This window comes from Leucopleurus acutus (genome assembly GCF_964270905.1).
Source record: "Leucopleurus acutus genome assembly, chromosome: 5".
Classification (NCBI taxonomy): domain Eukaryota; kingdom Metazoa; phylum Chordata; class Mammalia; order Artiodactyla; family Delphinidae; genus Leucopleurus; species Leucopleurus acutus.
The window spans coordinates 12,307,215-12,322,571 of record NC_139147.1 but is presented as its reverse complement, the minus strand read 5'-3'; the positions used below and the strand labels follow the sequence as shown (position 1 = coordinate 12,322,571).

General features: G+C 39.2%; 1 protein-coding gene across 1 annotated transcript in view; it reads right to left on the bottom strand.

The window, feature by feature from the left end:
• SYNJ1 (synaptojanin 1) overlaps positions 1-15,357 on the bottom strand; it is a 96,951-nt gene that overhangs the window by 59,472 nt on the left and 22,122 nt on the right. Inside the window, exons 3-8 of the mRNA XM_082840511.1 lie at positions 13,947-14,214; positions 10,736-10,961; positions 9,877-9,960; positions 5,024-5,085; positions 3,785-3,881; positions 2,235-2,404 (exon numbers count right to left, since the gene is read on the bottom strand). Coding sequence (XP_082696637.1) covers positions 2,235-2,404; positions 3,785-3,881; positions 5,024-5,085; positions 9,877-9,960; positions 10,736-10,961; positions 13,947-14,214 — 907 coding nt within the window. The remainder of the gene's footprint in view (positions 1-2,234; positions 2,405-3,784; positions 3,882-5,023; positions 5,086-9,876; positions 9,961-10,735; positions 10,962-13,946; positions 14,215-15,357) is intronic.

Genomic DNA, 15,357 nt, shown 5'->3' with positions numbered 1-15,357 from the left:
CTAACAGTTCTCAAACACACAAAAAAGGTGAAAGAGTTTTACAGTGAATACCCATATACCCACCATCCAGATTCTACAACTGTTAACATTCTGCCACCCATTTTTAGATTTGCAAGATAAGATTTTATTATCTCCATTCAATTTGTTGAAAATGCAAAAGACTTTAGAAAGTCACAAGGAATTACATTGAATTGTTTTCTTGTTACCTGACTTTTGGGAACATAGAGAAAGGGAAAAGTTGAGTACTCTATTCAGATGCCCCTAATTATTTGTAAAATCATTATCTTCAAGAGCTGTAGCATCAGCTTACATTTATTGAGTATTTTAGGCTTTCAAGTCCCTTCATACACATCATTGAACACCCTCAATAACCTATGAGGGAGAAAATGTCTATTATAGACTGTATCTTCTTCACTAATCCATGAGCTCCTTTAAGGCAGGAAATGCATCTTGTCTTCCTTGGACCTCTCCCTCCTAGCACAGCCTCTAGCTCCTAGCAGGCATTCATTAACTATTAACGGAATCTGGGTCATTTGTAGCATAAGAAATAGACTCATAATAGCTAAGTGACTTATCCAGGCTCACAAAATCAGAAGGGGAACAAACTAGAATTTGAACTCAAGTCACCTAATTGTAAGTCCTCTATACTCCCTCCCTCCATGGCATTGTTCAGGGGGGATTTGTGACCACATCCTAACTGAAATGTGCCATATATTCTTTATTACATATCTCTCTATTCAACCACATCCACTTATTTTTTTTGTTTCCAAATAAATGATTTATGTAGATTATAATTAAACCATGGGTAATTATTAGTCAAATCCATTTTACCTGCCTTCACTAATCAAGGTCATTTTAAGACTTGCACATCCTCCAAGCAGCAGGCAGGCTAAGCAATAAGATGTTTGTCCAAGTTATTTTCCAGGGACTTGGAGTCAGCTGTGTATAGCTGGAGATGAGCTGGTTAAGACTGGATAGGACCAAGCTGAACTGGTTAACACTGGTTAGGACCACCAACCCTCCAACTGGGCATGTGTGAATGTTGAGTCAGTGACCTTTTGATGTCAGAGGGCCAAAAACTCCACCCTCAAGACCATGCTAAGCACCTCCATTTTTGAATGTGCAGAGGCCTTCATAGAACGATGACGATTACCACTTATTTTTAATTAGGCCAATAGTTAGGAGCTAAACACACATTCAGATTTATAACCCCATAGTTCTGTATCAGAGCAGACAATAACCAATGTCTTCTTTTTTTTTTTTGCATTTAATAATCCTTACTGGGGTCTTCCCTGGTGGCGCAGTGGCTAAGAATTCACCTGCCAATGCAGGGGACACGGGTTCAAGCCCTGGTCCAGGAGGCTCCCACATGCCACGGAGCAACTAAGCCCATGCGCCACAACTACTGAGCCTGTGCTCTAGAGCCCGTGAGCCACAACTACTAAGCCTGCTTGCATAACCACTGAAGCTCATGTACCTACAGCCCGTGCTCTGCAACAAGAGAAACCACCGCAGTGAGAAGCCCACGCACCACAACGAACAGTAGCCACCGCTCACTGCAACTAGAGACAGCCCGCATGCAGCAACGAAGACCCAACACAGCCAAATAATAATAATAATAATAATAATAATAATAATCCTTACTGAAGCCAAGAAATATTATTAATTTTTTTTCTTTTTTTTGCAGTACGTGGGCCTCTCACTGTTGTGGCCTCTCCCGTTGCGGAGCACAGGCTCCGGAAGCGCAGGCTCAGTGGCCATGGCTCACGGGCCCAGCCGCTCCGCGGCATGTGGGATCCTCCCGGACCAGGGCACAAACCCGTGTCCCCTGCATCGGCAGGCGGACTCCCAACCACTGTGCCACCAGGGAAGCCCCTAAGACATTAATTTTAAGAGAGAAATGTAATAGCCTCAGAGATAGCAGCATGAGATCTAGAGCCAGATAAATCAAGCTCTACCGTTTCCTAGTTATATGACCTGGGGCAGATGATAGCTTTATGCCTCCGCTTCCTCAAATGTGAATGGAGATAATAAAAGAACTGATCTCTACGATTGTTATTATACTTGTAAAGACTAAGTGTACTGCTTGACCCATGGTATGTACCCAGTAATGTAACTAGAAAGAAAGGAAAACAAGCTTAAAATCAAGTATAATAAAGGAAGGTATTTTATTTAATTAAATAAAATTATAGCAAAGTCCCAATTTAAAGAAAAGAGGAACAGAGCAGTCAAACCTTTGAACTTCACTTCCATTGAAATAAAAAAATCCATAATCCAGAAACTTCTGGACTTGAGGTTTAAGAACACTATGTAATTTTTCTGCCTTTCCTCCTTTAACCATTTGATGATAGTCAAAATTCACCATCTGGATGTCAGTTGCATGTTCAGAAGCTTTCAAATGACTCTGAAAATAAAAGGTAAATATTCATTTAAATGTTAACTAAATATGATCTTATCAATATACTGTTATAAATGGAACTTTACATTTTAAATGAAAATCTCAGCAGGTCCTTGAAATCTTACTAATCTCACAAAGCTTTCATCGCCACTGGCAGTAAAATGGAAAATTACTTGCTGATATCTTATGGCATCTTTTCCCTAAAACCTCATATACTATCCCGGAGAGATTGGGTATGGCATGATTAATATCAGGAAACTTAAATAACATTCCCATCTGGTTTAGAAAATGAAAAATGATTTCCAGCCACCAGCGTTTCATTTTTCACCATAAAAATATAATGACTGTTTATATCTATTACAGAATCTCAAAATAGCTTATTTTTTAAGACAAAGCCCATCAAAAATTGAAAAATTCATTTTTCTATACCTTCAATATATACAAATGTTTCAAAAGTTTACCATAAAAAGTTTACCACATTCTCTAAAGTATAAGTTGTTTATTAACAATATTAAAACAAAATAGCCAAATAATTAATTTTGGACTTCATTAGCTTAAACTTTAGAAAATGTTTTCTAACCATTTTGTTTACGTTTATAATCTTATGTAACACTATAATTTATATCAATTCAGACTCAATAAACATTTATGAAAAATATTTTTCCTTAGAAGTCAGACATTTCTTTAGGTTCTTATTTAATGAAAATTCTCAAATTTTCTCTCATCAGTACAAGAAGTCTTGTGTGTATACAAATGCATTATTCAACATTTCATAGGTTTAAAACAGTGACTATGGTTTCTAGGAAATAGGCAAGACGATGAACAGATGAAGGAGGAAACTGCCTGGTATCTTTTTTTTTTTTTTTTTTTTTTTTTTTTTTTGCGGTACGCAGGCCTCTCACTGTTGTGGCCTCTCCCATTGCGGAGCACAGGCTCCAGACACACAGGCTCAGCGGCCATGGCTCACGGGCCCAGCCGCTCCGCGGCATGTGGGATCTTCCCGGACCGGAGCACGAACCCGTGTCCCCTGCATCGGCAGGCGGACTCTCAACCACTGCGCCACCAGGGAAGCCCTGCCTGGTATCTTTATGCCAGTGACAGACGAGCATTTTTTAGGGGGAGGGTATCCTTCTGCTTCTCTACAACATAAAGAAGCAGATTAGAAAACAGGGTCAGTTGCCTTGAAAGATTTCCATAATCCCAATTTCAGCAAGATTATCCTATACTGTTACCTAATTGCCCCAAAGAATGAATGGTTCCAACAAGTACCCAAACTTTTTCTAGGAAGTAATTTACTTCCTGGAAGAATCTGATTATTGTATTATTTAAAAATACCATTCTAGGTGTCCATGGGCCAGAACAGAAGAAAAAAATGATCACACTTACCTGGAAAGCCTTACTTAGCATATGTTCCCCTTCCTTAGATCCAAGCAAATTTACTATTATTTGTTTACCATATAAATTCTTAAGTGTTCTAAAATGCCTATTAAAGAAAGAAAGGAAATAAACATATGTCAAAGGACAAGCCAAAAACCTTTTTCAATAAACAGGAAACCATTATTAAACAGGACCCACGTGGCAGTATTTTATTCTTTCTTTTTTTTTGGCTGTGCCTTGTGGCATGTGGGATCTTAGTTCCCCTACCAGGGATCGAATCCAAGCCCCCTGCAGTGGAAGTGCGGAGTCTTAACCACTGGACCACCAGGGAAGCCCCTCAACTCATACAATTGGCAAAACTGGATACAAATCCATTCCACACAGTCTCAAAACTCTGAATTTATAAAAACTCAATGCAATTTCCTCTCTGACAAACTCCCACCTATGCTAGAGCTGTTGGAATCATCTAGATCCCTCTCCACCCTGAGGCTGAAGCTAGACAGCCACGGAAAACACGAGCCACCCAGCTTTGGTGGGAAGGCAGCAAGGGCAGAGGGCGTAGGGCTGCACCTCACACGTGAGGACATCACACACTCCGTGAGTACTCAGAGAGACCTCCTTAATAGCTCTAGCCTTAAGGAAAAGAGACCCCAAATATAAGCCTTTATTTTCTCCAGCTTCTAACCATTCCAGAAGCTAGAGAGCAATGCTGTCCAAAGGACATGTAATATGAGCCACAGACAAAATTTAAAATTTTCTAGAAGGCATATTAAAAAAATAAACATCAAAGGAGGAAATTAATTTACATATATTTTATTTAACCCAATACAGCTAAAATATCATTTCTACATGTAATTGATACATAAAACAAATATCAATAAAGCATTTTGCATTTTTTTTGCACTAAGTCTCAAATCCAGTATATATTATATACCTACAGCACATCTCAATCTGGACTAGTCAATTTCAAATGCTCAAGAGTTACAGGCGGCTAGTAACTACCGTACTGGACAGCGCACCGGTGAGAGGTAATTTTAAGGCCCAGACGACAAGACCCACACACCTAGTGCTACCACCCCTAGAATTCATAACAGTAAGTGTCACTGTCCTCCAGTTAAATTAGGAGTCAAGAAGAAATTTTCCTTAGAGCCAGAAAAGCTGAAATGAATCAGTAAATACAATTAGAACTAGTCTCACTGCTTAGCAATATCAAAACCTACAGCACTATGTAAAAATAATCAGTCTTACCTGTCAAAAGCAGGTGCATTGGCTTCAAACCCCCTTGACATACGAACACGATGAGATCCCACCTAAGATAAGAAAAATATGTGTAACCATACCAAAAGCCAACATGTAGACAAAAGAAATATTGTTTACAGTATGTAACAATGCATTTGCTAAACACCCAGTAGCGAGCTGAGTGATTGCCATTCATGATATTCTTTAAAAAACAAGTTCTAGGAGGTTCTCATCCCTTTTATTTTTTAAAAGACAACCTCACAAAAAAAGAACTAAAAGTTAGACCATTATGAAACACTTGTAAACTAACAAGGATTTTTATTTATGTAAGATATTTTTAAGAGTGCTTTCACATACATTACCTTGTTTTAAGCTCAAACTACGTGCCCTTTATATGTCAACCGATATTGCCATTTGGGCAATAAAAAACCAAATACAGCCAAGTGAATAAACTTGTCCTCTCAGGGCAACAGCATTCATTTCAAAAAAGATTCGCATGACAATTCAGGCCTCCTGACAAAAATTCCTACTCTTCCGGGCTGCCGACAAGTGCAGTGTCTACATATTCTTTTTTTCTCTGTTATGCTGAATACTCTGTTCACTCCTCCCTCACCCAAAGATCCTACAAATTAAAAATATTGTTCCTGGAAAAACAGACTTTCCAAGTCAATCTCTCAGGCACACAACTACAGTTACAGCACATTTTGCAGAATCAGAAAATCTGGGTTAAGAGAATTAAACAAGATGGAAAATAACTAGCGATTGTGTTTTGTTACAGTTTTTCTTTTCTCCTATAGGAAAGCAACAGAGAGATGAGGCAGAATTGAGAAAGGTATAACAGATGCCAAGAAGATGTACAGCAGTGAGACCAGATTCTTTCCCTGAATTTCACTTTTAAACATTTCCCTGAGACTTTGGGATCAAAGTTCCCCAGAATTCGTTCTCGCTAATCTGTGAACAAAGTGACTTTAAAGGCAGCGTGGGAGGAGGGCTGCCACATCAGTCATGCAGTTGGACAAATAAAACTAGAAAATAAGCACTAATATGCCCATCCAAGTTCAAAACTGAATTAACAGTATTATCATCCACTCAGCATTACCCCTCCTGATCTGATGAGACAACTGAACGACTGTCCTGAGAAATCAGTGGATTCTCTCTTTAGTGCTTTTTATTCTTAGTAAGAAATTGATTAGCCAAATGTCACATCTATATTCCATTTCATTTTCTAGTGCTTAACAGACTGCATAAAATCTTAAATTTTGAAAGATGTGTGCTCCAGGACTTTAAGCATTTTAGGCGGCAGAAAACTTTCTCTTTGGAGTCCTCTCAGGTAATTGCCTATACTATAAAAGTTCAAGACTTAGCATTTTGTTTATTCATTAACATTTATCTTGCACAGTACTCTCAACTGTTAAGAAGGTGAAAAAAATACAAGTTTTCTCATGTTTTTTAGGTAACGGCTGTGGTGGTTCCCTACTGTCTGCTCCCCAACGCATATACACAATTAGCTACACATCATAACACTTACAGCAATCTGTTGGTTAGACTAGACTAGGTTTTATTACCCAATGTTAAAAAAAAATTCTATAATAAAAAAGTTATGTCAATGGTGATAAAAGTTTTAAGGCTTTAAATAACCATAAATTTACCCCATTAAAAAAAAAAGTTACATCAAAGATATTTTTAGAAAACCATTTCATTGGGTGGCATGGAACATCATCTTCTGACAATAGTATTGTTTCGTGTTCACATACTTCTGAAACTTCAATTCAACCAAAAATTCAATGTGCCACACCACGCCAGGCATAAATCTCATGATGCTTACCATTTTTAAGACTAATATAGGCTATAATATAATGTAATGATATAGTATCAGAGGCACACTACAAATTATAAATGCTAAATACCTTCAAAAAAAGGAAATCATAAGTAAAATGAGTGAGTTGCCAGCACTTGAAATATCACTCTTACCTGGGCAGCACCTTATGACAACTCTTATGATGCCTCGAACTAATTGATACTGATGTTTATCTTTTCCATAAAAGGCCTGTCTCCCCAAACAGACTGCAAGCTCCCTCTGAAGCATCACTACAGTCTTTGAATTTCTCATAGGATACAAGACTATATACACCTAATGTGTACAGAATAATACACGTTTAGAAGAACTTAAGGATTTCATGAAGAGATCAGTGTGGAGGAGTGACCGGAATCCATTCCACGAGATCTGAGTCGGCTACTGAAGGACAACAAACCTTCGTCTGGGGAGCAGAGGATTCTTGCTAGAAACAGCCAGGCATGAAGCCAGATAAGTAGAGGAAGCCAGAACACGAAGAAACGGGTGCACAGATCTGATGAGTGAAATAGATCAAAAGTGGGAAGAATGGCCAGAAAGCAGGGAGGAGACCAGTTAGAAAACTGTGAGAATCTTCCAGGCAAGAAGGAATTATGAAGACCTTAACTGAGATGACAGGAGTGGGGATGAAAAGAAAGAGGAAGTCCCAAGACCTAGGAGAAAGCTGGGGCTAAGCGTCACAGGGCCGCCTTGCTGGCTCAGGACTGGCCGCTGGAGCAGGCAGGGCTGGATACGCCGCAAGGGCAGCAGGAAAGGATCCAGTACAGCACAAGTTCTCTAATTTGAGTGGTTAACTTAACCACTCAAATTAAAATGCAGATTCCTGGCCCCATTCCAAAAGATTCTTTTTTTGAATCTTTTCAAAAAGATTCAAGTTGAATCTTTCAAAAAGATTCAAGTGAAGTTGAGGCCATGAATCTGCATTTTAAAATCACTTCCAAAGATTCCTTTAAAATATTTTAAGAACCTGAGAGGAATTATTCATGGAGGAAAAGAGGTAGAACAAGGGACAACTGCCTGAGGATTATTCTCTGTCTGTGACTTGTGAAGTGTGACATCTCACTAGGCAACACTAACTTCAAGGATTCCCAATAATAAATTCCAGTCCCGAGAACACACAGGACACCTAACGACCATTTACAGCCACCCTCAGTCAAAAGTCCTTATTTGTCTTCTATGAGAAAATGAACTTGGGGTCTTGATATTTTTATTTTTTTAAAAATCAATATCTATTATTTTCATTCCTCTATTACCTACTCTTTTAGAATGGTGGGGAAATGATAAAAGATACTCATGAAACGAATCCATCCCTGTTCAAAGAAAGGCTGGCTTTAAAAACTACTAAGCTAAATAACTGGGAACTACTGACCCAATCCTCAACCCAACCTGAGACAACAGGCCAGCTCAGTGATGATTTGGCAGAATTGCGGGACTGCCTTGATGTCTCAAAAATTACTATCTCTATCTAGAAAGGCACGATTTAAAAATCTGTAGTTTTCAGCCCATAATCAAATGACATTATCCAGCCAGACTACTTGTATGGACAGGCCACAGAACACAGAAGGAAGTCGGAAGGAAGTCCCACCCAAGGAGGATCCCTCAGTGTAACTACTCAGGATCCAACCTTACTGAATAACCAAACACTGTAATTCTGGACTTCTTAATAACACAGAAAGCAGGTAAAACAGAGGGTTTATAAATAGGCTATTTCAATCTCTTATATTAGCCTGTCTCTAGAGCAAAAGCATTTACCTTGCATCAAAACGGGGTTTTAGAAATTTCTTAAAGCAAATATTCCAAACACCCTCCTCTGGTCACAAAAAGTTTGGAGAAGTGGGGTAGGGTGGGTATTCTTTCCCAAGAGAGACTTGGGGAGCAGTGTATCTATTTAAGTTACGCCTATATGCCAAAGATAAAACCCATCATGAGTTAAACTGGTCTTAACGAGAACTCAGGAATTTTAGCAAAGCAGCACAAGTATTAATCCTTGTTAATTCTTAGCCTGTCTTGAATAAACTGCCTTACTGAAAAGGTTCAAGTGGTCTGCAATTTTCCTCCACAATAACCATCCTAGAATAAGAGAGATCCAACTGTGAACTAAATGGAGGCAAGATTTTTTTTTTTTTCTGTCTGTTTTCTCAATACTGTAGACTGAGGCACAAAATTTACTACACATTATATACCAGAAGCCTAAAATGAATAGAATTTAACACTTTCAGAACTAAACGTGTTTGAGTAAAAATAAAATGCAAAATCACACTACTATGGGCAATCCAGTATTATGATCTTAGGTGAAAAAAATCTTACATTTAATCAACAAAGGAAAGTTTAGGGAAAAAAGATCAGAAAGCAAAACAGAGAACATATTCAAGATGACAAGTCACTACAAATTACAAAGTAAAATTTCAGTAGCAGATATATTCTTATTAACAACAATAGCTAACCCTTACCTAGTGCTGACTGTGTGTGCCAGTTACTATTCTAAGCACTTTCCATTTCATCCTCATAAGAACCCTAAGACCTAAGAAGTAGGAACTACTAATATTATTCCCATGTTACAGATAAGAAACCTGAGACACAAAGGGGTTAAATCACTTGCCCAAGATCACAAAACTAGTAGTGGTGAGTAAGGGCTCAAACTGAGAAGTCTGGTTTCAGAAGCTTTGTTTTAACTACTACATTTTTCTACCTACGGAGACTAAATTGTTATACACTAAGATACTGAGATAGTAAGCACAGAAACACTTTGAAAATCAGTGTGCCATGAAAACATCAAAATTTTAATACTAAATATGGGAGCTGAATTTCTATGGATATTTAAAAGAACATTAAAGGAAAAAATAACTAGAACAATTCCAGGACCTCTGTACTTGGATCCTCATTTATGGATCTAGCTAATATTATTAGACTGAGTAGTAGAACTATCAAATGAACTGATAAACTATCCTGAAACTTTAGAAAATATGGAAAGTTCTCAAGAGAAAAAAAACCTGAATGTCAAAAAGCATACCTGCAACCCTGGTTGCTCCCAGAACAATGGGACAGACCCCCGGATTTGTATGAAGGAAGAAACACAGTCATCTAAGTACACAACCTACAGAGAAAAATAATGGGTAAAATGTTTCCACAGACGAAGCTGTTACCTCTACAGCAAACGACAAGTTTCCTAACTTCTAGTGCACGCCCGTTATATCTCATGACCAATCTCTCATATACAAACGATCCTAACAAAATATCCAATAGGCCACTAAATAAGTTGGATTCTTTTTTCAACTAGTGATAGTTCTTCTATACACATTAACCAAGAAAATAGTGACTATAGAAGCATAAGAATTACAACTTTTAAAAAGGAATTCCTTTTGAATTTCAATATTTTATACATACACCTTCAGAGTTCATTTTTTTTCTTTAGCTTTTTCTATCTTTCAAAAACTAATCTGAAGATCTGAAATGGACCGGGGGCATGGCCTGAATTTACAATTACATAGTTTCATAGTCAAAAATATTATAACTTTTCATTTTAATGGTACTATATACCTAGCTTTAAGAGTTGGGTTTGACGTAATTTCATCAAAACACACTTTTCTTAAGCTGTCTAGCTCTATAATTGAGGATTTTAAATTCAATACTAAAATGTATGACACTGGCAATGCCATGCTGATTAGCAAAAAGTTTTGTTACTTACTTGAAGAGCCATGGCTGAGTAAGTTTGTTTTGGGAATCCTCTCTTAAGGCTAATAAGTAGCCAAGAACAACCATAAACTGACATTACAGATGTCGAAATGAGTTCTGAATCAATAAAAATCTGTTATCGTACTATTCTCTGTGCCCCTCCCCTAATACATGAATTAAGCAATATAAACATATACCTGTTCTGTTTCTACAAAATTGGCGACGTGACCATCATCATTTGTTCCCCGGACATTGAACCTGGTCCCAGCTCGTTCACAGCTTAGCCTGGAAACGAGGCAAGCCTTTGCCTGTTTATGAGCAGCATAAATTGTTCTGACTTCTACTCCGCCACACATGAGGCGTAATAACCAGTCATCGCAATTCACACCATAGTGCTTGAGATGCAAGTGCAAAGACTGATTCCTAACAGAAAAAGAAGTAACTGCATTAGCGTAATGAGCACTGGACGACTCACAGTGTACGTTTCAAAATGTTGCTCCTGGAACATGCACATTAAAAGGCACCAAAAATAAATCAATCATTTACATTTACTATGGCAGGGATTGGAAGATAGGGCTATAAAATGAGATCCTTGGACATGTGATCTATGGTCCATAGAAAAGCAGCATACATTCTGTTTTTAGAATCTGGGCCCCATTTCTGTTATGTCTTTATTCATAATGTATTTATCACTTGTTCCAAAAAAGGGTTTCATACACACATCCCCACCCTACTTTAGAAGGCTCTACTTAAGGCTTGACTTTTATAAGGCTCCATTTTAATTAATTTAAGTTTAAACAGCCAGAAGGGCTAGTGGTTACCGTATTAATGCATGTCTAGAGTTTTCCACTGCTCCAAATACTTTTACATTCTAGATAACGGATGGGGCCTGGTTGCCAAACTTTTTTGGGGCAAAGAGTTTTGTTCAAACGAACACGTAGAAGCCTGGTGATCAGGAAACATAAAAGCAGAGTTGCTACGGCTAAAGCAGGGCTGAGGGGCTGGGGTCCTGCCACGCCGGCCATCTTCTCATCCTGCTGACCGCCTCAGGGGCTCTGTCCGAACCTTATTCCTCCAACAGCAAACACATGAAGCTCCTCACCAACCTACCACCAAAGCAAATATACTGTTGTGAAGAAAAACTTTCTATCTGGTACTTTCAGATAAAAAGGTGCCTTACAAAAGTGAAGCTTCTAGAATACTGAAGCTTAGTTCTCTGAGTTTTAAAACTACCAATCTAAGCGGAAATCTTTCTTAAGTGCTTTGCACTATTTGTTGTCTTAACAGGTATAAAAACAATGTCACAGCATTTTCTTGACGCCTTAGGGCCACTAATACCAAGAATACACAGCAACGCGGCTGGAGCAGTTGTCCCCCAACCCCCTCCTCCTCAAGTGACAGCTGTAGGAGAGAGAAAACAGGTGGTGGCCACGTGCAGTCCTGGAAAACCAGCTACAACCCTGGCCCTTCTCACCCGCTCAGGAAAGCATACTGGAATGGCGATGAGTAGTAGGATTACTCGGAGGATAACATTAAATCCAATGACCACCATTAATTTCAAAAGAGGATGTAAGCTTCCACGCTTGTTATTATCTACATTGATCTGAGGCAAAGCTCAAACTGTGACCCAGTCTGTCCAGACACCACAGCTGAGGCCCCTGTCCTAACAGAGGTCCCCCATTTAAATAGGAGCGGGATCCGTACATTTGTTCAGGTAGAGTTTCTCCCTCTGCTGTCAGTTTTCATTTTTCTTTGCAGTCAATGCCTTGCTGTTTTGATTGTTTAAATTTACACCTGACTCTCGACTGGCAGCAGCCTCAAATCTCCAATGGAGGAAGTTGCTACTCTCTGGCTACAAAACTTACTTGGCTGTATCCTGGGAAATACTCCTACTAATAAGCTGCAAGGGTAGCACAATGAGTTCTAAGAGCTTTCGTTTTTCTATACTAAGTGAAGCTCCAGTATCCAATCCTTAGCAAAACTGTAGAAACTGTAAAACGAGCAAAACTCACCTTTGGCATTTCAGTGTCCCCTTCGCTCAGCCTGTCTCCTGCTGGATAAACCCTTCAATCTGTTATCTAAATTTGCCCCAACTCTAGCCATAATTGAATGAAAGGATACATGAATTATTCCCACTGATTAAACTTAGTGATGTTCTGGACTGCTGACCATTCAGCCAATGCATCTGCACCTGCCTGGACTTCTAATTATGGCAGGAAAACTTTTCTCTCTCAATAAAGGAAATTTTGGGTAAGAATGAGCAGGGGGGAAAAAGGTAAGGATAGCTGCCCTAAGTCCAGCTGCAACACCGTTACCTTTTGCAGAATCTTCAATGTCTCTTCCATCAGAAAAGTGTAGGGCTGACACAAGCAGACAGGACTCCGTCCACTCATCTGTCCCACTGACCTCCCCACCGCACCCCACCCCCTGACTACAGTGCTCTAAAGCCCTTTTCACTCTGCCCTCTCTGCTCCCCCATGCCACTCCTCTGGGCCAAGATACTTCCATGTGATCTACAAGGTGACCAAGTTATTGCTCTGAAGTTAGCTTCCTGTCCTAAGGTTGTTGACTTTAAGCCCTCTAACACCCAGGGCCTTCTCCAGGACCATAATGGCAGATAGCGAAAGTGGGAGGGAAAGTATACAGGAGGAAACACCTTGAATCTGAACTACTGAGGGAGACCGAGAGCAGAGAGGCCCGGACTTTGGCCTTATAACATAAGTAAACAAATGAAATAAAATTTGTCCGTTGTGTTAAGGAAAAAAGTCAACATCGATGCTGACTGTGGACAAGAGAACAGCTATACTAGAAATCTGGTCTGCTCCAGTAAAGTGATACTAATTACAGTCATGTGGGCCCTGCCCCCATTAGTGCTTACTTACGCATAATCGTGAAACATGGCACAGTTACATATTTTATTATGGTAAGTTTTATTAAGTCTTATTTTATTACAGTACTAAACTTTATCCCAGCGTACTACTTCCTCGTAGTCGGTTGCTCTTGAATCAAGATCATCTACTTACAACCTTAAAATTAAAAATAATAAGGGAATGTGGGCTTAGAAAGGCAATGCTGCCAGAGACAAGACCTCAAAACTAAGAACAGTGGATGTGAGTAACACAATTGTATTACAATTAATTCGTTCCTAATTTTAAAATAAATATTTTAAATATATGTCTGAAATGGAAGGTCAGTCTAGATCAGGGAGAGTAAATGGGTTTCACATCACATGACAACTTTAAAAAAATGACAGTGGATGCCTGCTATGCTCTGCTGAGGATACTGCAGCAGGAAAGAGCGGTGTGCTCAATGGGCAATGCCCACTGCTGCTATCTCTGGAAATAACTGTTCAACCTTCTATGTTGCACAGCACGTGATTACAAAGGGAAAAATGTAATATGAACTCACCAGAAAAATCTATTATCGGTTGTATGTTCTTGCATGCTACGATGGGCATTAAGACTCAGATCCAAACTGACTCCAGATGCAGACCATGCGAAATAGAAGTTTCCTGAATTCAACACTTTTCGCACTTCTGAAACGCGATCCTCATCTGAAGAATCGATTCGTAGTGATATAAATTCAGTGGAAGTAACTCGGAAAACTTCAGATTCTTGAATTTTTCCAACAGACATACATCCAGTGACGAGGACCAGATAATGTAACATAATATCACCTGCAAAAACCAAAGACTTTAATTGGATGAAAAGTCCCAATGTTTTTTAAGCTATTCAAAGTTTCTTCCACCTTCCTTCTTGTGTCTCCATGTTTGAAAATCTGGCCTTGTGGTTATTTTAAGTTTATCATAGACATGTTTAAGTTCACAACTAGATTTTGGCAAAAGTTAGGGGGAAAAATCCTTGTTTAAATACATTCAGTATAATGAAGCATTTAAACATTAACAGAATAATCTCACATTTATGAAACTGTTCCTCTACTTAATTGAAGGGTATGCAAGATTTATCAAATTAAAAAAATATATATGCGTTATCTTCCCTACCTTTCCTTTAAGACTGTTAGGAAGTTCAGACAGGACAATGAATGTTAGAGTTCTGTGTAAATAGTAAGGTTGAAAAAATGGCACATAAATGTGAGCTGCTGCTGCTGCTATGTGGACAAAAAGTCCTTGGAAACAATTTATAAAGCAATTTGGCTTATAAAAAACTCAGGGATTTTTTCATCTAGTTTTGACAAAAACTCTGTGCAATGGGTATGAAGGTGGAAATCAGCAGTGGTGTACTTCGTTTTTTTTGTTTGTTTGTTTTAATTCATTAATTAATCTTATTTTTGGCTGCGTTGGGTCTTTGTTGCTCTGCACGGGCTTTCTCTAGTTGCGGTGAGCAGGGGCTACTCTTCATTGCGGTGTGCGGGCTTCTCACTGCAGTGCCTTCTCTTGTTGCGGAGCACGGGCTCTAGGCACGTGGGCTTCAGTAGTTGTGGCTTGCAGGCTCCAGAGTGCAGGCTCAGTAGTTGTGGCGCCTGGGCTTAGCTGCTCCGCAGCATGTGGGATATTCCCGGACCAGGGCTCAAACCCGTGTCCCCTGCATTGGCAGGCGGATTCTTAACCACCAGCAGTGGTGTACTTTGAACGTGGGCTTTAACGTAGGTAGAAGCACCCTGCGCCTTGGCTCCTCCACTACTTATTATCCAGACCAACTTCACTGTGTTAACATAACCAACCTGAGATATCCACCCTTAGAAAATAAGATTAAAACAAATCTCATTGGACTGCAAGGATGACCCAAGACAGTATTAGCTAAGAGCTAGGCACAGTACTTTACACGTGATAGATTCATAACATATGGCAAATCTCCATTTG